Here is a 21450-nt window from a genome sequence, read left to right as displayed (position 1 = left end):
CGACCCAGAACATCTGACATCTCCATGTCACTTTAACATTGAATCACAAGTTGCAATGTCTTGCAAAAATTTCTTAAGAAAATCAATTTCATAATGATCGTTCAGCAAGTGCAAGAGTTTATCTTTTACTGCTTTAATTTAAAACAATAATTTCTGTTGTTATTTACCGAGAATTTTCTTCAGTTATGCGATTGACCAAGTCTCTAGGTCGTTCTGGTATGACCATTCTCCAAGAAATTGTATGATTGTAATTGGTTTTTAGTGGGTTTAAAAGCCCAGAAACTCATTCAAGCTATTTAGCTTCTCAGAGTGTAAAAAAAATTAAAAGTATACGCCTAAAGCTTAAAACAACCCGAAATAGGTACCTAAAGAGCGGCAGCGGCTTCGTGTCCGATGAAAGTCGTGCTTAACTTTTGCATTCCGAATCTCTCTCTCCACGTACAAATAACTCCCTTTCTCTTCGGTTTATTCACCAACTAATCACTCCATCCTTGTCAGGATCACTCACTGCACCCCACGCGGACGTCACTAACCACCGACGACCGTTGCAATTCCAAGCAAAAAATTCAAATTCCTAATGATGGACGAGCAAAAAAAAACCCGTTGAGAAAATGGTACCGCGGCCGGTCGTACCCTCGTTCGTACTACTGGCAGTCGTGGACTCGTCGGCAACCTGCGCAGCACTAGCTGGGTAGGGAAACCTGAAGGAGGGGAAGAAGGGAACCGCGCCGGCCATACCTGTAAAATATGGTCGAGGTACCATTCCGACGCCGGTCACGATGTGAAAAGTCGAGGGGGCTCTGATAAGACGCGTCTTTTCGAAAGTGCATAGACTAGAATAAACCTTCCTCCAGAATAAAGCCAAATTCAAGATCCAGCAAGAGTCCTCCTCAATCGGATTTAACGAAGAGTCTCAATTGAAAACTTAAGTGTTGTTTTACAATTAACTCATTTTGCTAGTAGTATAGCTCACTTTGTGGTAAAAATCCAGAAAACATGACAAATATCAGAACTCAGGCTACTCACTTTGGAAAAACAAATTAACACCTGGATTAGAAGGAACCAAGAAAAAGCTGACTTGTTGAATATCTGGCGAATTCCAAAATTAACCAATACATTTTGTTACTTCACTTTAGCCTTCTAGAGTGATTTTGCATTGCAATAACCTCAAGCATTGTAAACTGAACACCTCATTCCTTTCAATTCAATTCTTCAAAAACGAAATCATTCTACTCTCCGTTCCAGCCAAAGTGGCAGTGACGCAATAAATGGTGACGTCAGATTGAAATTCACTTTAGGTCTGTTCGCAAAGGCAATCCCTGACTGGTTTCCAACTCAGAAACAGTAAATGTCAAGTTTCATTGGTTGACTTTATTGTGTATAAAAAAGCTCTATCTATACATATCTGGATCAGGAATAAACCTTTTTTTTGATTTTTTACTCACAACTTGTAATTAACTACACGAAACAATTAAAAAAAACATATTTCTGCATCTGCATAGGTTTGTGTATAAAACGAAAACCGCTAACGCTAGTTAACGCTCTCTAGTATAGAGGGCGGTGCATCAGTGCGTTTTTAAGGTTAGCAAAGGACAGAAACATATTCATTGACAATTGACATTGACAGTGCTTCAGTTGTTTAGCGATTTGACAAAGACTCACAAGAGTGAGATTAAGTGGGTAAATAGCAATACAAGAGCGGAAAAATTAAATCAGAGTCGTTATTAGTTTACTTGAATTGTGCAGGCTAGTGTTGGTAGTGATTCTGGAGTGGGTGTGTTATTTTCTTGATGGTAAACCTGCAAAGTAAGGTAAGCAGCAACTCTGTATGTCACATGAAACATCTATAAGCCACTTTTCGCTCTACATTGAATTGTTTCGGTTACCCAAAATATGAAAAACACAAATACAACTCACTCACACTAATAATTTAATCGATAAATTTAAGTTGCAACGGGAAAAGTTTGAAGAAACTGTCAACAAACGTCAAACCAAAATTTTAAATGACATTGCGTGCAGCGCCAACTTCGAATTTTAACGATTGGTTAGAGAACATGCTGTCAAAATTCCGTCTCCTTCAATTCACAACTAATAGACAAGGATCGACATATATTGGGATAGACTTTAAGTAAATTTCAGCGGCAGTACGACGAGACGTTGAAATTTTGATACTTCAATAAAGATCCGCAATTTCGAAACTTTGTTAGTGGATTTTCTTGTCGCAAACTTCGTATAGCTTCAGGAAGTCAGAAACTAGTCCGTATTACCGCTCCGGGTTCGAGATTACGTACGTTTTATTTTACAGGCCAGATAAAAGGTAATGTATGCAAGAATTTGCGCGAAATATGTTAATGAGAAGTAAAACATCTTTGCCGGAAAGCGAGCGGAATGGCGCCAATTTACATTCAAAATCTCCGGAAGGTTAACTCTTTCCGTAAAATCCCACTTGGCGTAGTCAATTTCAAAGATTAGACGAGTGAAAAATAAAAATATAAGACAAAGAAGAACTTAAAGGCGGACATGGACGTATTAAGCTTGAACAACAATGGCCGCGTCCCACCTTATTATTGCCAAGGTATTTTTGCCAAGCTGCTTTAAGAAGGCATTTGAAATTAAGATGTCGCCCTAATTTGGTCGCGCTTTCGAAGAAACAATGATCTTAGGGAGTGGACTCCAATAACGACGTTAAGCCTCTGCCTAACCTATCGTGTCATTTTTATTTTGACATGAATATTGAAGGATTAGAATACAATTGACGTTACTTGCTCAACTAGTTCCTGGTGCTCTATACTCGGACAAAAATCAACATCAAATTTGTTCGGGTCCTATGAGAGGTTGATTTATTATTGCAACATTAGGATAAAACGTAGGTTGTCAAGCTTTCCGGGATATTAAAAAAGTTGCAAGCTTGTTGAAGAAAGTTTCAACAACAGAAACGGACGTGTCGTTTTATTGTCCGGAGCCGGTTAAAACAATTCCCCTTCCTCCTTCCCATCAAATAACGTGTAATGATGGAGGAGAAATGTGAAAATTTAGTCTTATTTTCGTTTAACTTCTTTATGATAACAAATTGTTTTGTTAGTAAAACTCACTTAAAGATCATTATTTTCGGAAGATAGAATCTCTAAAAACAGTGGGTTAACCACTTAAAATCCCCTTAATCGGTCCGGAGCCGAGTGTCTAAGACAGTGAAAAATCAGTTTCAAGGGAAAAAACCTAAAGTGAATTTCCCTCGACGCACTTTTTACACGAAACACTTTTGAGCGTTATCTGTTTGAAACCGCTACAATTCGCATTTCGAGGGGAGATTAATTGCCAATTTCCAGGCAACTTTTCTATTCCATTGTCTACTTATTAAAGTTAATTTAATAATCGAATATGATCGTCAGAAGACCACCTTCGAAGAAGTTATTCCGAACATCACGACAGAGTTTAATAAGGAAAGTTTTTAATCACCTCAAAGACCCCGTGCGGTAAATTTAACTAAAATCCCCGGGGGGTCAAACAACAGAAGGGTGGGCGGTGCTCGTTTAACAAAGTTGCATACGTTGAAAACTCCTCGTAAAGTCAACTCCATCACGCATACATATCCAAGACAAACAGTGTTGACGGTGCACTATCGACTAACTTTACCAGAACTGATTAAAGTTTACTCAGCAACAAGAAGAGAAATCAATTTTTCATTTCCGCGCATCATAAAATGCATATGACGTACAAAGATATCACAAAACCGCGTTCAGATACTTATCCCCCGGCTTCGGGTTTCAGGCTTTTAAACTGCAATCTCCCCTTGATGTGTGTACACCCCGACTATTTATCAAGCTAACAGTCAGATAGCGCCAGTTTCCGCTTCTTCGGCTTCCTGAGATATCGAAAGACCATCATTGACACGCCATTCTGTGGTATTCGGTGTCGGGGGCTAATAATGAATGGTGTAAAACGCCCTAAATGGGGTCACATCGATTGTCAAGAAGTTCATTTACGTTTTCTAAAAACGACCTGTCCGTAAATTATGAATTGTTTTAAACCGGTCCTGGTTTATCAAAATGTACAATTTAAATCCGGAAAAAATAGGTTTTGGATCAAAAAAATGAACCGGTGACTGTATACAGGGTGGTCCAGTTTTAAATGTCAATAATTCACCATTCGATAGCTCATCAAAAAATAGGTTAACATACATTATGTCATTTTTCTGAAAAACGTTTCAGAAGGAAGATACAGTCCTCCGAATTTCAATTTAAAAAATCATTTTGTAGTTTAAAACTGAACATCCAAGACTTGTGAAAGTCCAAATTTGTACTGAATAGTCTAGAAACTTTTTTACTACTAGGAATGGTCTTATGATTCGCTTTTTCAGACTGCCATCCTGGTTGAGTGTCTGAAACTGGCATTCAAGAACTAAAAAAAGTCCGGAAATCAAGACAAAGATTGTATTGTGCATGAAACTCATTTTTTACTACTAAAAATAATATAAAAGTTGACTTTTAATGCTAGAACTGACTTTACTAGGACTAAAGAGAGTCCAAAAGTATATTTTCAAGACTTTAATTGGTGTACAACTGAATTTTCTGGACTGGACAACAAGTCTAGAAGTAAATTAAATTTTCGGACTATTTTATTTCTAAAAATTAGTTCTCAAAACTATTATTGTAGCATTTGGTACCAAAAATTTTTTACTTTTATTACTGAAGAAACTTGACTTTTGGAAATAGTCTTAAACTCGATTTTTCAGTCTTAAAAAGCACTAAAAACAGTCTGAATTTCTTAGAGATGCTACAATTTATTGCACCTATGAGTGTAGAAGTCAATTTAATAGTGAAGAAGCTTGAAATAACATTTTCAAGACTATGGTCAGTGGACAAACTGGCTTTTAGGCCTGATAAGTCAAAAACTTTGTAAAGATAGTCTTGAAACTCGATTTGAGGCACTGAAAACAGCCTTAAAACACTAAAAACAGTCTAGTTTATTAAGAAATACCCGTATTTTTAGCACTGGGGTGTCTAGAAGTCGATTTAATAGTGACAAAGCTTCGAATGCCATTTTAAGTCTATGAAGAATGTAAAAATTGTTTTTTAAGTTTGCTATGTCAATAACTTGGTGAAGGTAGTCTTGAAACTCGATTTTCCAAGCTGAAAGCAGTTTTGAAGCACTAAAAATAGTCCAGAATTCGAAGAAAATGAAAAGCACGAAAAGTTAGTTTTCAAGACAATTTTCATGAATCTAATGTCAATGTCCTGCATCTAAGACTATTTTCAAGACTAAAATATTGAAATTTGTCTTCAAATTATGAAAGCTTCTGATGTCACTTTTCATTAGTTCAGTCACATTTTCGGGTTCAAGTCAATTTTTGAAGTTTAAATGTATGAATTTGTAGTAACAAATTCTTGAAAAAGTAGTTTTTATGTCTACAAGTCAATTTTTAGTATTAAAGTCTCTCGATTTGCATGAAAACTGGTTACAAACACAATTTTTAAGCTTCTGAAATTTTTATCTTTTCTAATTCAATTTTCAAAACTAAAGTCTTTTAGTTTGTCTGGAAACTATGAAAACTGGCTACAATAATATTTGTTAAACTTCTTAAGTGAATTTTCCGTTTCCAAGACAATTTTTAAGTTGGGTTGGGTTAGTTTTGGGTCTTTGACCGTAATAACGTGTAATAAAGTGCTTGTTCCAAATTTGATCAATATTGCTCCAACGGTTTGACAGTTATGACAAAAAAAAAACGATTTTTTAAACAGAAATTTGAAGGGCTGTCATTTTCTTAGGAAGCACTTTTCAGAATAATGACATAATGAATGTCAACTTATTTTTTAATTGGCTATGGATTGGTGAATTATTGACATTTAAAACTGGACCACCCTAACAGCAATGTTGCCAAATACAGCAACCAAAACTTACCATCGACTTTCAGGGTGGTATATCGAAGCACCAAACGTCCAGTACCCCATTTTTGTAGAATTTCCAAAGGTCGTGCATCAGCCCTGAGTGGTTTATCTGCAAGAAAAAAAAAAACGCCCGTAAAGACCTTGTCAAAGCTCAATTAACCAATTCGGGTCTAACAAAACGATGCGCAACACAATTTTCCTCCACGACATTTAGGCGTAGAAAGAGAAGTGAATGGAGAGGCCCCCCCAATCAATCTTCGGCGGTATCGGTTTGATATATGGCCTTATCCGGGCCCGTCTGTATCCACATGATTGATTCGATGCGATGACAAAATATACAAGCGGTGGCTTCCAATTGCGGCCAACTTCAATCCGACGCTATTAATCACGGTTCACCTCCGATAATTACGCGTCTTAGAGGAGGAGAAATACCCGATTTCGAACTTTTACGACGCTTTTAATAAGTCGACGGGAGTTCGGGGGTGAAACGATGATGGATGAGTGGTGGCTGAAACGTTGTACTCTTTTTACACCCTCAAATTGACAAATTTGTTCACTTGCATCCTATTGGATTAGTTACGAAATAACAACTTCAAAGTGATTCAGGCTAGGAGTTGCCAAAACTTACTCTGTCGCTCTTTGATGGTCTGCGAAGACGTTACCAACATCATATTCACCACTTCCTAGTGTAAAAATCTACCAGACACTCCTTTTAATACAGCAAAACATAGACAACTGAATCCTATTAAAGTCAGGTGGGGAAACAACACGTAATACAAGAGAGAGGGGGGCTAATTCCACCCCTTCAGATCGATATGGACAATATGAATGAATAACGATGTTACAACGAGTGCCTGTCTCGGATCAATATTTTTCCCTAAGCTTAAGGGAAATTCCACTTTATTCTAGAGAATGTCCCCCCAATAATTATATCGATTTGTTGGGGAAAACTCAACACCCCATCCAAAATAACGTATACAGTAAAGGGGTGGTGTTAACAAAATTTATAAAGGAATAACTCCCTCCAGAGTCTTATGTCGTTGGGGGCAAGATAAATCAGTTTATATTAATATTTTATACTCGTTCAACTTGTAAGATCTAAATGTATAACCGGTGTTTTCAGTTAAGTTATGACTGCAGTAAGCCAACTGAGAGGGTGGTTTCCACCCCCTTTAGCCCGGCACGTGATAAAATGCGAGAATAGAATTACAAGTTTACTCAACCGCCATAGACGTACCATTTTTCTAAAATCGTTATAAAACCAAGTTACTTTTTAGGAAAATTTGTATACAGGTGTGGTAAATCCAAAAGCGACCATAGGAAAACCGTGTAACGGACAGAGAAACGTAGGTAATTGCATGTGCGGGAGAAAGACAGAAAACGAAAAAAATAACAAGTAGGCCATATTTTTAGCGCGCTGTTGCCAAACGCCGTAAGTAAGTTTGTCGAGGGTATTGAATACTTACGGCGTTTGGCAACAGCGCGCTAAAAATATGGCCTACTTGATATTTTTTTCGTTGTCTGTCTTTCTCCCGCGCATGCAATTACCTACGTTTCTCTGTCCGTTACACGGTTTTCCTATATGGTCGCTTTTGGATTTACCACACCTGTAGATACCAACTCACCTGGAATATCTGGACAATCAAGACAGAGTAAATCGCAGCCTTCATCTCCAGGATCGCGACAACACTCAATAATATCGGAAACGGTGGTTTCAGGAACGATCGGAACTTCCGTTTTGGTGCCATCATTGAACACCGTAACGATCATCTGCAACAGAATAATCGGGGTTATTATATTACAAAAACCAGTTCATTAATCCTGCCTTTTGTTCGATTTGTTTCATCCGAGGAATTTAAACAAAAAATGAGCGGTCAAACCACTGAAATTAACACGAGCCATGCAGTAATTAACGCGATAAAGCCCTTTAGGTCTCTGTACATTGTGGGGATATTGAATTTCCACCACCATACCTGAGGGTCGGTAAAGTCAAGTACCGGACACAGGTTAATTGAAACTCTGATTATAAAGTTTAGATTGTAATATTCACTGTACTGCCTGCAATTCAAACATTTACACTCTAAACTTAATATAACAACTTACTAACTGGCTTAAGAAGCCGTGGCAGCATTACGGTTTTGCTAGTTTTTAAAAGTCCATTTTTGAAACTCTATGTATCTTAATAAAATATGTAACATTTGCCGTTCTAGATGTAACAACTACTTTAAGTGACTACGGACCTGTTTTTCGTATGAGTGAAATCCGAGCCGCCCCAAATTAGCGGTGCGTCAAGTGTGTATGAAAGAAACCACAAACAAAAGTTTACTGAAACATTCAATACTGCGATAGTGGACGTTGACCAGACTTCTCAGTTCTGGATATTGCTTTTCGGGATCGGGTTACAACAGTCGTTTTTTGTTGTTCCCTTGGAATTTGAGCGTTTACATTAGGCAACATTGTAACTTGCTTGGAAAAAAAATCGAGTGCACCTAACCGTACCTAGTTTAGTATGCGACATGCAAAATTGCACGATGGGAAAATGGTGGAATTAACGTTGATTTAATGAATCAAAATTCCCACCTTATTAAACTGGAATTAAATCGAGAACGTTATCGTTCCCTGTCAGAAAGCAAATTCGATATAGTGTCGTTAATGAAGCGTGTTCACACCACTCGCTAATGGAAATCTAATAACTTCGGTAATGAGTCCTCTTATCAGCGCATCTCTGACAAAGGCCCAGACCTAGCTTAACTAGACTGCATTGGTTTAAGTTAATTATTCACCAACCCCCCGAAAACAGTCAGAAGTGTCATGAAACTTCAATATGAAAGTCTACATTCTAATCTGTCTGTGGTTGGTTTCAACTCCAAAAACCGAGGCAAAAGAGGACAATTTTGAGGATAGCGAGTCTAAAAGCCACAAATTGGGCCAAGTGGCAACTAATATTGCGCAGAAGGCCGCGCAGGATGCCAAAGCAGCCGAGGATGCAATGCAACAAGCCGGGCAGCAGGCTGCGAGACAAGTCAAGACGCAATTAGCCGAAAAGGCCGTCGAAGCCTCCAAAGCGGCCGAAGCCGCCCTTTCAGGTACTCACAAAACACGAGACACTAACTGCTCCCCTAAAAATCTCGAACTCCGAATCGACTTTTTGGGTTCCGAATATATGAACACACTTTGCTCTAAGGAGTTAACCACTCCTCCACCTCCTTGCGAATCTCCTCAAACCACACCTCCCTTATGTGTCACTACGACACCTCCTTGCCCTAGAACCACTATTGAACCTTGCACGACCAGCTGTCCGGCTTGCAGCTGCGGTTGTGACTGTGAGGCCAGAATTGCAGAGGCGCTGTGCAAAAGAAGTAAGCACGTTCATGCCATGCACAACGTGCCTCACCCTCTCACTACCTCACACTCTTGACATACTTACATACTCCTCAATCAATACACTCCGTATTGCAGGCAAGGAAGAAATGGTGGCCAAGCTTCAGGAACAACTAAAGGAGGCAGAAATAGTGATAAATGAAGAGTCGGCCAACTTACAGCAATTACAATTGACAGTGCAAGCGGCCACTAAAGCAGCTCAGCAAGCGCAAACTGAGCTAAAACTGCTGCAAACCACGTTGCAACTAGCTCAAGGTAAATTTTAATAACTCCAAAGTGTTTTTTTACTAATCAGGAAATCTAGGAAATGCTGCGAACTCCCAGCAGGCTCTAGAAGGATCACAACAACAGCTGGGTGATAAGGAGGAGCTAGTAGAGGCGGCCAAGTCTAGGGTAGAGCAGTTGAACAAAGATCTGAGAGCCGCCAAAGTTGAATTGGCCAAAACTAGAGACGCAGCCAAAAAGGCGGAACAAGCAGCAACTGAAGCGAAACAATCGGTTAATAGGAATAAACGTCATATTAGTAGAAACGTAATACGTAAAAGAAAGAAGTAATAAAGTTGGTTCAAAATATGTATAGCAGTTGCCTTTGTATTCATTCATTTGACAACAAATACATTTCATATAAATAATCCATAAAATTTAAAACTAAACTTAATTATATACCTTAACATGTCATATAAAGAACCAGCAAAAGTCACTGCTTAAAACTGTCAAAAATGTTATACACTCATTTCCTGCACGTGTTATTGTACGCTTGGATAGTCCTAGCGACCAAAGAAGACACATCATCTGACGGTGGAGAGTCCAAAAGTCAGAAATTAGGCCAGGTGGCCACAAACATTGCCCAAAAAGCAGCCCAAGATGCGAAAGCGGCCCAGGACGCGATGCAACAAGCCGGGCAACAAGCCGCCCGTCAGGTTAAAACCCAATTGGCCGAAAAAGCTGTTGAAGCTTCCAAAGCAGCTGAAGCTGCCCTCTCAGGTTATACCTCTACAATAATAGCCCAAATACATTTTAAATAATACAATTTATAGGAAAGGAAGAGTTAGTGGCTAAGCTGCAAGAACAACTGAAAGAAGCTGAGGTGGTAGTAAACGAAGAGTCGGCCAACTTACAGCAACTGCAACTGACAGTGCAAGCAGCCACTAAAGCAGCTCAGCAAGCGCAAACTGAGCTAAAACTGCTCCAAACCACGTTGCAGCTAGCCCAAGGTAATAGTTGCCGATGTTCAGATTTAGTATGTAACATCCAGGAATTGATCAAAACAAAAATGGCCATTATGAAGGATTTTACTCGTACTGTTAAACCCTCTAGCAATTGTACCGCAAAAGGTAGCAGTCTTAAAAGCTATAAAAAGCCGTCAAATTCTTTTTAATTTCCTTCAGGTAATGCGGCCAATTCCCAGCAAGCGTTGGAAGGGTCCCAACAACAACTAGGAGATAAGGAGGAGCTGGTGGAAGCTGCCAAGTCCAGAGTGGAACAGCTGAACAAAGACCTTAGATATGCTAAAGTGGAGCTGGCCAAAACTAGAGATGCAGCTAGAAAAGCTGAACAAGCAGCCACTGAAGCTAAACAATCGGTCAACAGGAATAGAAGACGAAGCAAAAGAGACTTAAGACGTCATCCTCTGTAAATTCTACACTGAAATACAATTCGTTTACACGACTAGTTTACCGATACAAGGGCATCTGGAAACTCATTCGTCAGTTAAAAACCGTGCGTGCTTTTCTCATAACAAAAAGCAAACAATCGAGAGTTTAATGGACAAATTGCTCATTGTTCGCGGATCGGCCCACGTTTCAATCAACAACGGCCGAATTGAATTAAGCCCCCTCTTTGAATCGCGCGGCAAGGGGGCCCACTTTGTTGTCCATACCTATATTTATTTTAATTCGGAATCATTGTTCGCACGAAGGTGTTAAGAAGAGATCAGTGGCATTAATCACGAATACGTCTTCAGTACTCGACAGTTTCGAAAAATAATTCTTCACGTATGTTGTGTAACAATGATGAACGTCGATTGCCTGTAAATTTTTTTCTCACGCACACGTTTGCGTATCTATTAGCAAAGTGGCGTAATGGACCGAAATTAATGATATATAGAAAGTTAACAGGCTGTGAAAGCCGGTTATTTGTCTATTTAAAACAAAATTATGCCAACCTTAAGTAAAGCACTAAATTGATTGAGAGACATGGTTAAACATGTTTGAAGCTGTGCTCAGTTAGTTCTCTAAAGATATGTTACAATTAGAGATTGTTAATATAGAAACAGAATACATAAAAAAGTACAAACCTGACAAATTTGCAAATGTGAACCAATCGTGTATTACTCTGTCACTATAATTTGTTTAGTATTGTAAGAATTGAGATTTTATTAAGTCATTTCTTGACTTGTTGTACATCTAGAAAAACAAAAGGACGAAAAGTTAGAGGGTTTATTGAAATTTGTGTGGACCTTGATTTTGTCAGTTGGTAGCGTAGGACCCTTTTCATAATCCATCTACTTTGTCTTGTTGTGTGTGAAATTTGTATCTAACCCTTTAATAGGTAATTATCCTGCTGCATTAAGACCCCAACCTAAAGATTGATACTCCCTATTATACTATTAATTAGTTTAGATCATTTAACTAAATTAATTTCCCGCTCCATCCCTAAAACAAAAAAAAACTCACCATAGTTTAAACGCGTTTAGAAACTCGACCAGGAAAAAAGCCCCGACATTATTACGACCAACAAAACCGCACAACGACACTGGAGACTAAAACTTTTCGGGCAAGTAGTGTAATTTTTGCGACCGCGCTACGAAAAAATTAACACGCCAAACGAGATGTTTGTTATTAAAACATAAATCTACCAGACCTTCGTCAACGCAATAGCCGAATTACAAGGCCGCCTAAGTTACTTAGCGCGCGGAATAAACAAACGAGAAGCGGTGGGCTGTCGTTTGTTTTTTTTTTCCTGATGATGAATGGAACGCAAGGGGGGCCCTCTTTGTATAAAGGTGCGCGCAGAGTTTCTGTGACTTGATTTTTGGTTTAAAACAAATATACAGGGTGAGCTGTCATTATATGATTTTCACTGCTTAGGTGTAGATAAAAAAGCTTCTAAAATCGCCTATAAAAAATTTATATTATAAATCCCTATTAAATTTCTTTTACAAATGTGTGATAACATAGCTTTGAGCATTAAATATACAAGTACATACATTTTTTATTTTTTTGGCAGTTATTACCTATAAAAACTTATCAAAGAACAATATTTATATAAACCGCACGTCTTTCACACTTAAAATCCTAGTCTGAGGTAATGCGTTTGGAAATGCATTCGAGTAGAGCCTCGAAAAAGTTTGGAAACCCGTCGTACCCTGAAAGCGAATCAAAACCTAAATTGGAAACGTTTTAACCATCCCCCCTTTCAGTGAAGTTATTCATTACCTGGATATGCATTAACGTCGATGATGGCGTAACGTCCAGTCGTATTCTCTATCACTACGTCGATACCCAGCAAATCCATGCCGAAACACTTTCTCAAAGTGCTGGCAATCACCTCCATGACTTTGGGGTCAGGTTGCCACAGCTCGTTTTCTATATCTTCGGGGTCCAGCACTGACAAACGGCTCCTCGAGTCCGCTTTAGAAACGTCGCTACTGTCAAAGTAAATCGACTCCCTTTGACTAGCCTGGAAGTTTTTTAGAGAGGGCCTTTCAACATAACAATGCCGCTCGCCCACAATAAATATTTTATACAATTTGGCGTTGTGATTAATAAAACTCTGGGCCACGCAGGGTGTTTTACAGTCTATGAGGTATTTCTCATCGAAAATTATGGACATTTCGTGGGCCTGCCGCGATCCGTGACCCAAAATCGGTTTACAAATAAAGGGATAAGTGACTAGTGACTTTTTTAATTCTGTCTTGATAGAGTCCAGGTCCTCGTTTCTCAGCACGCAAAAATTTGGCGTGAACACTCCGTAGTTGTGCAGATCAGTGGCGTGCATTATGCTGTAGCAGTTGTACCGATCCAGGAGCCGTTTTACGTTTGGAATGGGATCAAACACTATAACTGAAGAGTTTTCTTGTAGATAGCGTTCCACTTCATTGATTATTTCTGTACTCTGAAATATAGTGCAAACATGATAGGTTAATGACTCTGTTAGACAACCCTTAATACAGGAGTGACTCACTCCATGTAGTGCCTTATTATAGTTTACAAATACATGTAACTTTTAAATTGGAAATAAAACTTTTAGTAATCAGTTTAAATTTAAAAAATCACAGGTGTGACTCATTTGGGTTTTCCAGAACAAGACCAAAGTTTATTATTCCATTTATTACTGAGTATAAAATTGACATTATCAACTTTCTGTGTTTATACAAGACTCATCACATGTAACTGATTTTCATAAACACAAGAATCTAATTAGACAAATAAACAATCATTCTTGTTCCCACACCCAAATATGTCACTGTTACTGAGTGTAAACTTAAATAAAAAAAATAGTTTAGCACCCTTTACAACCATTCTACATACCTTAATATCACCCTGGTTTGCTGAAGCTATGATGTCTGTTAGCTTATGGAGAAACACACAAAAAGGGCCTTGCTCTTCCAGGCTTTTGTTAAGGTCCAACTGAAAGTATTACAACGTTGTAGCAAGGGGCCTAACACTGATTCAACCCCTGTTTCCCCATAATGAATTAGTCACCTTAAAGAAATCAAATCCATGTTTGGTAGCCGTCGCCGCCAATTCCTGCCAGTTGATCTTTTGCAGCTTCTTCTCCGACATCCACACGGCGATCCTTTTGTTGGCTGGCATTTTATAGCCGTTCCTCTAGCACACTAAACGTCTATTGGACTTTAATTTTTCATAAAACCATGCCCAGTTAATAACTTTTCCTGAAAAATAAACATTTTTGTCAACAAATCGCTGTCAGTATTGACGTTTATTTCGCTCTATGTCATCTGCCGTTGAGTTGTCGACGGACGCTGTCAATTAAAACTCAAAATAATTTTTCTATCCTTTACTATTTCTACGCATCAGAGAGAGTTGTGACAATATTGAAGTAACCTGTATTACCCAGTACATCACTCAGAACAGAACATAACCTCACTTAAATTAATCATAATAATAAACAAACCTGCAAACATGTCTGAATTTGAGAAAAAGAAAATAATTACAAATAAAAACAGGAATTTTACTAGAGTGCGTTTCTTCACCATTCAATCATTTACAACTTGTGATAATTAAACAATTTTCAGGACTCAGGTTCAAGTAATTCTCGTTTTTCCGGCAGGTCTACGGCTTCAAAAAGTCGGGACTCTACAACCTCTGAACCTAAACAACCTACAATTTTGCTGAAAAACAAAGACACCATCACCGAAGACACTGCAAGTAAGAAAAAGACTAAAGAGCAGGACTCAGTGCCAGCACCATCTTTTAAAGAGAATGAAGGTAAGTTGACAAACTGAAAATTTGCTGTAATTTTGATTTTTGGATGGATCACAGCCACCACACCTCAAGTGAAACAAATGAAAAAGTGTATGAAACTCATTGATGATGGGGTGATCAACACTGATCATCTCCAAGACTACCTACAGGAAAATAATGATTTTGTAGTGGTAGGGGTGGTAGGGCCACAAGGTGTAGGAAAATCCACACTTCTCAATTTGCTAGCTGATAGAAAGGTTGCAGAACCCTCTCAAGGCTGTCTTTTAATCTAAATGTGAGTTGTGTTTCAGCTAACCCCAAAATTGAAGCAGGCTTTGTTTAAAACCAATTTGAGTAGCCCTGAAAATTTTGACAACCCTGTAACAATTTTAACTCAAAAACTGGGTGATGATGGAGTAGTTTTCAAAGTAGAGTCTCTGGATAATATTGAAAACTGCACTAATGCCACTCAGGGTATTGACATTTATGTGTCATCAAATAGAGTCATTTTCCTTGACTGTCAGCCCTGCTTGTCTGTAGCTGTTTTGGATGAGTTGATTGAGAGCGAAAATAAGCGCACTAATCTTGTTAATGACTTTATTCCTTTGGAAAATAGTGGGGAAATCCAGGCACTACAGTACACAGCCTTTTTAATGTCAGTATGTCACATTCTATTGGTTGTACAGGACTGGTTTTTTGATAGTAATGTAGTCAGGTGAGTTATGACTAAACTGCTGGTAATTTAAGAAAACATTGCACAAAAAGGTTTTTAAACCCCTGTCTTTGTTTTTTGTTATAATATATTAAAGTTAACAGTGATGATTAGGTTTATACAAACTGCTGAAATGCTCAAACCGACAATTTCAACGACCGAAGATGAGTACTGTGAGCATTTTCCTCACTTGATTATGATACAGAATAAAGCGCAAATAGCAGATTTTACACCGAAACAGTTTAAAGTTATGCAAAAGGTTGTCTGCAGTCTATTAAAACTAGTCCAAGTGGTAACAGTTAACTTTTAAGGTGTATGAAACCCTGTTTCAAAAAACTAAACTCCAACTTCACAGTAACTTGGGACTGAGTTCTGGGCGCATTATTAACACTTTAAAAACAGATGATTGCAACAGCAAAGTTAATTTGTTCTTAATTCCGGAAGTTAGCTGTACTAGTGAAAGTAAGTTGGATAGGTGTGTGTTTATAATCAGGTCTATTGTGGGAGTGTTTAGGTGAAGTGTACCAGGGGCATCCGCCTCTAGAAGACTTGGTTAAATGGTTAAGAGCTAATTTGTATGGTGCCACCAAGAATCCTTTAACTCACATCCAGCTAACGGAAAAAACATGGCTAATTTACTGTAATAAAGTTTGGGAGACAGTGAAAAAAAGTCCCTTTTTTGTTGAGTATACCAAACTAATGCCCTAAATAAAAGCTCATTAAAATGCTCTTCTGTTTTATTTTTAATTCCCGATAATGGTCACTTGTAAACGGTTTGTAACAAGGATCGTTTTCTGAACTGTATGGGTTTATAAGAATGCTGATAAACGGTGGTGAGTCGCCAATGTTCGGGGTAATCGTCCCTGCCTCTATGCTTCTGGAAAGAAAAAGGTGGCGCTAAACTGTCAATCCAATACTTCAATGGCCGATAAGGGCGCTTTATCTTAGGCATCCTACTTACGTATTTCTGTTGGGGCACGCCTGATGTCTGTTTGTCTTCCAGGCATTTATTCAGATTGCCGTTATCTTTCGGGGCTTTTTTCAACTCGCACGCCACACATAAACGTCCCCCCAATTTCTTACAAGAGTGCTGGACACAAGGTTCGTTCAAATTTGGGCTACTTTTATGATGATGTGATTTTCGTTCTTGTTGGGTTATTGCTTGCAAATCTTGGGCACTTTTTGCCCTCTCTCTCTTCTGGTTGCTAGTTTTCGGCCTGTCGAGTATAAAATCCTGATTGGACCGAGCACCTTGACCAAAAATGGGTCCGCAGTTATGGACCCCGTCACATTTGGGAGTGTCTTTCAGACCGTTTTTGGGGGTGTGCACTAGAGAAAAAACTGCCGGTGCCTGTGAGCCATTCGAGCCGTCTATATGGGTGGGGGGTTTCGGTTCGTCTTCTGGATTCTCCGGACATAGATCCCAGCAAATAGCCAAATCAATGGGAGTGACTTTGTTCTGTCTGATAAATCTCCATTTGCGTTCAAAACTACTCATACTCGCTGTGCTGGGTCTGTCATCGATGACCTCTTTTTTGGGGTGGTGGGCGCAAGTTTTAGGCCGGAAGATTTTCAATTTAGTGCACCTGAATAATAACAATATAATCAACACATATATGACCACTTTACTGCATTAACTAAACTACATATAACATTAAAAAATAAGTCCAGTATTGGAATTCATATATTTAATCTGCTATAAATATTAAAATAGGTACAAAATATCAGTAAAACACACCTATTGGGGCCATAGCCAGGATATCCTTTCCAACCAACTGCGCAAGCAAAATTTTTATCATCCAACATTAATCCTGGATCTTTATCCAAATGACGTTGCATCTGTAACTTCCTATAAATTGAGTCTGTTATTGTGTCAGGTAAAGGATCGTGCTCTAAATTCTCTTTGTGTAGTTTCTTAGCCAGATTAAAATTGGAAATTGCATCGATTATAGGGGACATCATACGGTTGCTGCCACTTTTATAGGAACTTTGATCATCGTTTTGTTTAGTTACCATATTTTCCAACACCTCATTCACCTGTTCATCCAAAGATTTTTGTGGTTCTGACCGCTCAGAACACGAAAAATCATTCCGGTATTTCGGGTATTGAGGTGTCTGTAGTTCAGGTTCTGGGTTTTTTAATTTGTAATAGGAACTAGGTCTGTGTTGTTCTTCAGTCAAGTCGCCTGGAATGTATGGTTTGCCCTAAAACATCCATTAACACTGTTCAGTTTTTATTAAAAGTAAAACCCACTTACTGTACTCCTTGATTCATCTTGTGTTGGACCGTTAGACTGGTTGAGTTGAACTGAAACCATCCACAAAAATTAATAACGGGATTGATTGATACTGCTAGTACTACCCGAAAGTTTGTCACGGTTAGGGCTCCAGGGAGGTTTTTTCAGTTTTTTGATTTCCGGAAGTATATGTCCTCGTTCATTGGCTATAACTTTGGTTATTCCCGTTTTTTTTCGGCAAGGCGTTCTGGGGTACAATTTTGGTACTTCCCAGTTACGTAAAGCTTTAGGTTTGTAGGCAGATTCAAACTAGAAAGATTAAAATAAAAATTGCTACAGCTGATTTAAAGGTTTTGCCAATTTGTCCAAAAGATGATTTAGATTGAGAAAAAGTTTACTGATATTGGTAAGGAACTTTTATTAGGATAAAAAAAAACAACATTGATAATCCATACAAAATAACTTTATTGATTTAAACTTAAAACTATTTCTTATTTTTCCTCTCCTTTTGTTTCTTCACATATTTCTTCATCTTCACTTTGCGTTTCTCAGCCTGACTCTCTTTAACTGCTTTCTTTCTTGCTTTTTTCTCTTCTAGTGTCTCATGTCGGGGCCGGGAGCAATCAACAAATTTACTCCCCTGGTCATCTTCACTTCCACTATCTTCTGACTTTGAACTGTCACTGTCATCACTGCTCTTTTCGTTGTCTAAAATTTCAGGTTTTTGCACTGTCCCACTTAAATCACCTTTCAGGCCCACTAAAGTTTTGTAAACTAGATCTTGGGCCTGTCCGGATTTAGCTTGATTAATATCACGTTCAAAATCGATTACTTCTGTAAGACGTTTTGGGATGTAAGCTTGCTTGAATACTTCTTCTTCCACTTGTTCTCTTGACGTGGCTTCTGGTTTTTGACCAGATTTCTCTGACAACACACTGAGGCATTCTTCCAGGTTGTTTGAGTTTATGGAAGGGTCAGTGATAAAGTCAAAGAGTTCCTTAACGGTCATAGCAGCCACTTCCCTTTTTTTGAAATAGTCTGTGATGTTTGTACAGTCCTTTCTTAAAAACTCTAAAGCCTGAGGATGGTCGTGTTCCACGCTTTGTGATACGTCAATAATGTAGATTTCTCCATTGTGATACAGCATGTTAAATTCAGACAAGTCGGCGTGAACTAGTTTACATTTGTTATACATCTTCCACATTATTATTACTACGTCTCGGTAGATTTCTCTTGCTTTTGATTGGGATAATTCAACTTCTTTAAGCTTGGGTGCAGGCCATCCATTTGTGCCTATAAACTGCATTAGGAGCACATGGGAGCGCAAGATAACAGGTTTAGGGACATTTAATCCATTGCTGTACATTCGAGTTAAATTGCGCATTTCTTTTTCCGCCCACGTTCTCACCATTTTCCGCGGATTATGCCTGGAATACCCATGCCTGAACCTAAACTCTCCATTCACGTATTTGTCTCTATCTTTGAAAACAAGGATGGAAGTTTTGTATATTTTTATAGCACAGTCCTGGTTAGTATTTGATGAAGCGTGATACACATTAGCTTCCTTCCCAGTTGAAATGCACCCATTTACCTCAGTAATAACATTTTTGGTCAGCAATTTAAACAAAATCACCCTGGTGCGGGGGTCCATCACTTGTTCATTTGTAGCTCTGTCGTGTTTGTCTTTGGTTCGTCTTCTCTCGCTCTCCATTTTTTTTTCGTTCATCAACAAATGACTGACCGCGTGGCTGGGCAATTGAGGCATCTCATACTTCTCCATGTTAATTTTATTCAAGTACTTTTTAAAAAGATTGTCAGCCGGTTGGTAGCTGCTAACTTTATTGGAAGCTTGTTGCTGGTTGTAGTGGTTGCTGCCCCCTCCTTGCTCAAAATCATCTTCGTAGTAGTCATCGGAATAGAAGCCGTCTTCGTCAATTTCTAGGTTTTCTAGTTGTTGCCAGTCTTCTTCAGCATCTTCGAAAAGCTGTTCTTCGGGCAGATCGACCGTCGTCATATTGAGATGGACAAAGGGCAACGTGCCACAAACAAACCTTCTTCAACACTGACTGTTTTTGTCTGATATGATATAACCTATATTTAAAATGAGGTTAGGTTGTCTTGTGCTTGAGCAGTTTGTCAACTGTCAAAAGTGTTAATATGAGAGCGCCATCTACAGCGTTCTTATTGAGTTTTAATGAGTTTGAGGTTTTTTTTTATGTAATTTTATTTACTATTGATTGTGATAACTGAGTTATAAGCTTATATAGAATAGTAATAATTGTATAAATTGGTATTAGTATTAATGACTTCAAATAATAATCCGAATAATCGTCAGTCGAATAAGTTCAGCAATGCACTGAAAGATGGCGCCACGAAGACTTTCATTCATTGTATTTCATTGGTAAACTGAAAAGGATATCCCATAGAGGTGTAAAAGTTAAGATTTAATGCTTCCTGGTTCATGGTAATCAATTATGTCAGTATTCCCAACTATTGCTTAACACCTTCAAAATAAATCAATCATTTTTTTGTTAATTAAGTCAACCGGATATTCAGGAACACGAACAACTCGTTAAAGACGTAACAGCCTATATCAAGAAAAACGCCTTTCCATTTTTAATGGCATTGAACTGATTGGACCGGCTACTTTAAACATTCAATTTGGGCGATATACGTTTTTTAAAGTATCCGCGATAAGACGGAAAAACTCGTTTTCAGGTAACACTCGCATATGTCAAGGAGAACGAATGAGAGATAATGGAGAGACGTTTGGTCACATTTTTTCGCGCTCGCCTTGATTTATATAATTTGTACTTTCACCCCCGCATCGCACTGGCAATATGCAATAAACTAACCTGTTGATTGTTGAGGGTTGAATTAGGTCAAAAACCGATCGAGACGATACCCGAACCAAGACTAGAACACGACGATATCGCCGGAAAATTTTGCCTTGTCCTCGTCGTAACATTTTTATGATTGATTTGCGGTTTACTAAACTATATTCGGAAAATATGGCGTGTCGACGTCCAATAATCCCTAATGGCGCATGTAGGAAACGTCCCTTTCAATCGTGCAAATTCCAGATCAAAAACTTATTAAAGATAGGAGATATTAAATATTTGTTCGGATTTAAGACAGAAAGACACGTGAATAATTTACCGTGACATAGAAAAACGGGGGACACGCCCAGTAGGAATGCTGATAATCGTCTTAGAGGACGCTTAATAAGGCTTGCAAAACCGAAAACATCGACGAATAAAGGTCAAAAGATAACCGTGAACAATTTTTTACTGTAATTTAGGATACAGACTAGACAGACAGTCAGACAGATTTTTTGACACTTTAACGTTTAATTTGTAGTCTTTAAGAAGAAAAACCGACACACATTTTGTAATGCATTGATGTCTTCTTAAATAGTCTGAAAGTAAGATGATTAATGCTGGATGAAAGAATTGTGAAATGGAGATTGCGGTGTCTACTATCGCATTGATGTAATATTTAGGATGCTGGGATGTAATTATAAGGCGTAGCCCACCAAAAATTCAGGTTAATTTTCTAATCTTTTTTAAATTTACGTGTGATTAATATCTAAAAGAGCTCCATTTGTATATGTTACACGGTTTGGTTATGTAAAGGTCTAGGCAAAAGTCGATAATAATCGGTTCAGGACGATCGTGCGGACCTTGGTCACTTTTAAAGGTTTCCTAATTCCTTTAATGTGCCAACGTTAGAGAAATTGCCCTTGACGATGTCGTTACAAATAATTGCAATTACCAAATTTAGGTAAATGAGATGCCAACGAGAGT

General features: G+C 38.4%; 7 protein-coding genes across 12 annotated transcripts in view; 3 read left to right on the top strand and 4 right to left on the bottom strand.

Moving 5' to 3' along the window:
• ASPP (Ankyrin-repeat, SH3-domain, and Proline-rich-region containing Protein) overlaps nt 1-12239 on the bottom strand; it is a 66400-nt gene extending 54161 nt beyond the window's left edge. Inside the window, exons 1-3 of one of the 3 annotated variants that reach the window (XM_081989006.1) lie at nt 11942-12239; nt 7511-7655; nt 5899-5994 (exon numbers count right to left, since the gene is read on the bottom strand). In XM_081989006.1, the coding sequence (XP_081845132.1) occupies nt 5899-5994; nt 7511-7655; nt 11942-11944 (244 nt within the window). In that variant the 5' untranslated portion in view covers nt 11945-12239. Of the gene's footprint in view, nt 1-365; nt 669-5898; nt 5995-6513; nt 6572-7510; nt 7656-11941 lie in introns of those variants that run through there. The other 2 variants (XM_081989007.1, XM_081989010.1) reach the window with 2 other exon arrangements.
• Nucleotides 8524-9841, top strand: LOC145735218 (uncharacterized). Its single transcript, XM_081989034.1, has 3 exons — nt 8524-8971; nt 9345-9521; nt 9571-9841. Exons 1-3 carry the CDS (start codon nt 8710-8712, stop codon nt 9819-9821), a joined length of 690 nt encoding a protein of 229 aa, XP_081845160.1. The 5' UTR covers nt 8524-8709; the 3' UTR covers nt 9822-9841.
• On the top strand, nt 9944-10934 carry LOC145735216 (uncharacterized). Of its 2 annotated transcripts, none has more exons than XM_081989030.1 (3): nt 9944-10250; nt 10304-10600; nt 10655-10934. In XM_081989030.1, exons 1-3 carry the CDS (start codon nt 9986-9988, stop codon nt 10900-10902), a joined length of 810 nt encoding a protein of 269 aa, XP_081845156.1. In that variant the 5' UTR covers nt 9944-9985; the 3' UTR covers nt 10903-10934. The 2 variants fall into 2 exon arrangements, with proteins under 2 accessions (XP_081845156.1, XP_081845157.1); XM_081989031.1 differs by having other exon boundaries at nt 9946-10250; nt 10304-10480.
• Nucleotides 12240-12379: 140 nt separating the features above from the next.
• LOC145735213 (inositol-tetrakisphosphate 1-kinase-like) lies at nt 12380-14203 on the bottom strand. 2 transcript variants are annotated; one of them, XM_081989027.1, is made up of 4 exons: nt 13973-14203; nt 13799-13897; nt 12704-13382; nt 12380-12651 (listed from the first exon to the last, which is right to left on the bottom strand). In XM_081989027.1, exons 1-4 carry the CDS (start codon nt 14081-14083, stop codon nt 12563-12565), a joined length of 978 nt encoding a protein of 325 aa, XP_081845153.1. In that variant the 5' UTR covers nt 14084-14203; the 3' UTR covers nt 12380-12562. The 2 variants fall into 2 exon arrangements, with proteins under 2 accessions (XP_081845153.1, XP_081845154.1); XM_081989028.1 differs by having other exon boundaries at nt 12380-12633.
• Nucleotides 14204-14341: 138 nt separating this feature from the next.
• On the top strand, nt 14342-16135 carry LOC145735208 (nonsense-mediated mRNA decay factor SMG9). Its single transcript, XM_081989017.1, has 7 exons — nt 14342-14470; nt 14527-14719; nt 14774-14952; nt 15007-15410; nt 15522-15666; nt 15719-15869; nt 15922-16135. The coding sequence occupies exons 1-7, from the start codon at nt 14414-14416 to the stop codon at nt 16113-16115; spliced, it is 1323 nt and encodes a 440-aa protein (XP_081845143.1). The 5' UTR covers nt 14342-14413; the 3' UTR covers nt 16116-16135.
• On the bottom strand, nt 16130-21449 carry LOC145735206 (uncharacterized). Of its 2 annotated transcripts, XM_081989016.1 has the most exons (5): nt 20500-21449; nt 17666-17953; nt 17146-17612; nt 16369-16993; nt 16130-16284 (listed from the first exon to the last, which is right to left on the bottom strand). In XM_081989016.1, exons 2-5 carry the CDS (start codon nt 17723-17725, stop codon nt 16168-16170), a joined length of 1269 nt encoding a protein of 422 aa, XP_081845142.1. In that variant the 5' UTR covers nt 17726-17953; nt 20500-21449; the 3' UTR covers nt 16130-16167. The 2 variants fall into 2 exon arrangements, with proteins under 2 accessions (XP_081845142.1, XP_081845141.1); XM_081989015.1 differs by having other exon boundaries at nt 16130-16993.
• On the bottom strand, nt 18090-19739 carry RIOK1 (RIO kinase 1). Its single transcript, XM_081989013.1, has one exon. It carries the CDS (start codon nt 19656-19658, stop codon nt 18129-18131), a length of 1530 nt encoding a protein of 509 aa, XP_081845139.1. The 5' UTR covers nt 19659-19739; the 3' UTR covers nt 18090-18128.
• Nucleotide 21450: the final 1 nt, after the last annotated feature.

This window comes from Ips typographus, linkage group LG11 (genome assembly GCF_016097725.1).
Source record: "Ips typographus isolate SLU linkage group LG11, UJ_Ityp_2.0, whole genome shotgun sequence".
Taxonomy (NCBI): Eukaryota; Metazoa; Arthropoda; class Insecta; order Coleoptera; family Curculionidae; genus Ips; species Ips typographus.
The sequence above is the reverse complement of the archived record's forward strand: the minus strand, read 5'-3'. Positions and strand labels throughout refer to the sequence as shown.

Coding starts and splice junctions, on each gene's coding strand:
- LOC145735213 (XM_081989027.1), bottom strand. CDS start 14,083: ATGCCAGCCAACAAAAGGATCGCCGTGTGGATGTCGGAGAAGAAGCTG. Junction 13,383..13,798: donor CAAACCAGGGTGATATTAAG/GTATGTAGAATG, acceptor ACTATATTTCAG/AGTACAGAAATAATCAATGA. Junction 12,652..12,703: donor CGACGTTAATGCATATCCAG/GTAATGAATAAC, acceptor TTTCCAATTTAG/GTTTTGATTCGCTTTCAGGG.
- LOC145735218 (XM_081989034.1), top strand. CDS start 8,710: ATGAAAGTCTACATTCTAATCTGTCTGTGGTTGGTTTCAACTCCAAAA. Junction 8,972..9,344: donor GGCCGAAGCCGCCCTTTCAG/GTACTCACAAAA, acceptor TCCGTATTGCAG/GCAAGGAAGAAATGGTGGCC. Junction 9,522..9,570: donor CACGTTGCAACTAGCTCAAG/GTAAATTTTAAT, acceptor CAGGAAATCTAG/GAAATGCTGCGAACTCCCAG.
- LOC145735206 (XM_081989015.1), bottom strand. CDS start 17,725: ATGGTTTCAGTTCAACTCAACCAGTCTAACGGTCCAACACAAGATGAA. Junction 17,613..17,665: donor AAGATGAATCAAGGAGTACA/GTAAGTGGGTTT, acceptor TGGATGTTTTAG/GGCAAACCATACATTCCAGG. Junction 16,994..17,145: donor CCTGGCTATGGCCCCAATAG/GTGTGTTTTACT, acceptor GTTATTATTCAG/GTGCACTAAATTGAAAATCT.
- LOC145735216 (XM_081989030.1), top strand. CDS start 9,986: ATGTTATACACTCATTTCCTGCACGTGTTATTGTACGCTTGGATAGTC. Junction 10,251..10,303: donor AGCTGAAGCTGCCCTCTCAG/GTTATACCTCTA, acceptor TACAATTTATAG/GAAAGGAAGAGTTAGTGGCT. Junction 10,601..10,654: donor TAGCAATTGTACCGCAAAAG/GTAGCAGTCTTA, acceptor AATTTCCTTCAG/GTAATGCGGCCAATTCCCAG.
- RIOK1 (XM_081989013.1), bottom strand. CDS start 19,658: ATGACGACGGTCGATCTGCCCGAAGAACAGCTTTTCGAAGATGCTGAA.
- LOC145735208 (XM_081989017.1), top strand. CDS start 14,414: ATGTCTGAATTTGAGAAAAAGAAAATAATTACAAATAAAAACAGGAAT. Junction 15,411..15,521: donor TTTGATAGTAATGTAGTCAG/GTGAGTTATGAC, acceptor AGTGATGATTAG/GTTTATACAAACTGCTGAAA. Junction 15,667..15,718: donor AGTTTAAAGTTATGCAAAAG/GTTGTCTGCAGT, acceptor TTAACTTTTAAG/GTGTATGAAACCCTGTTTCA.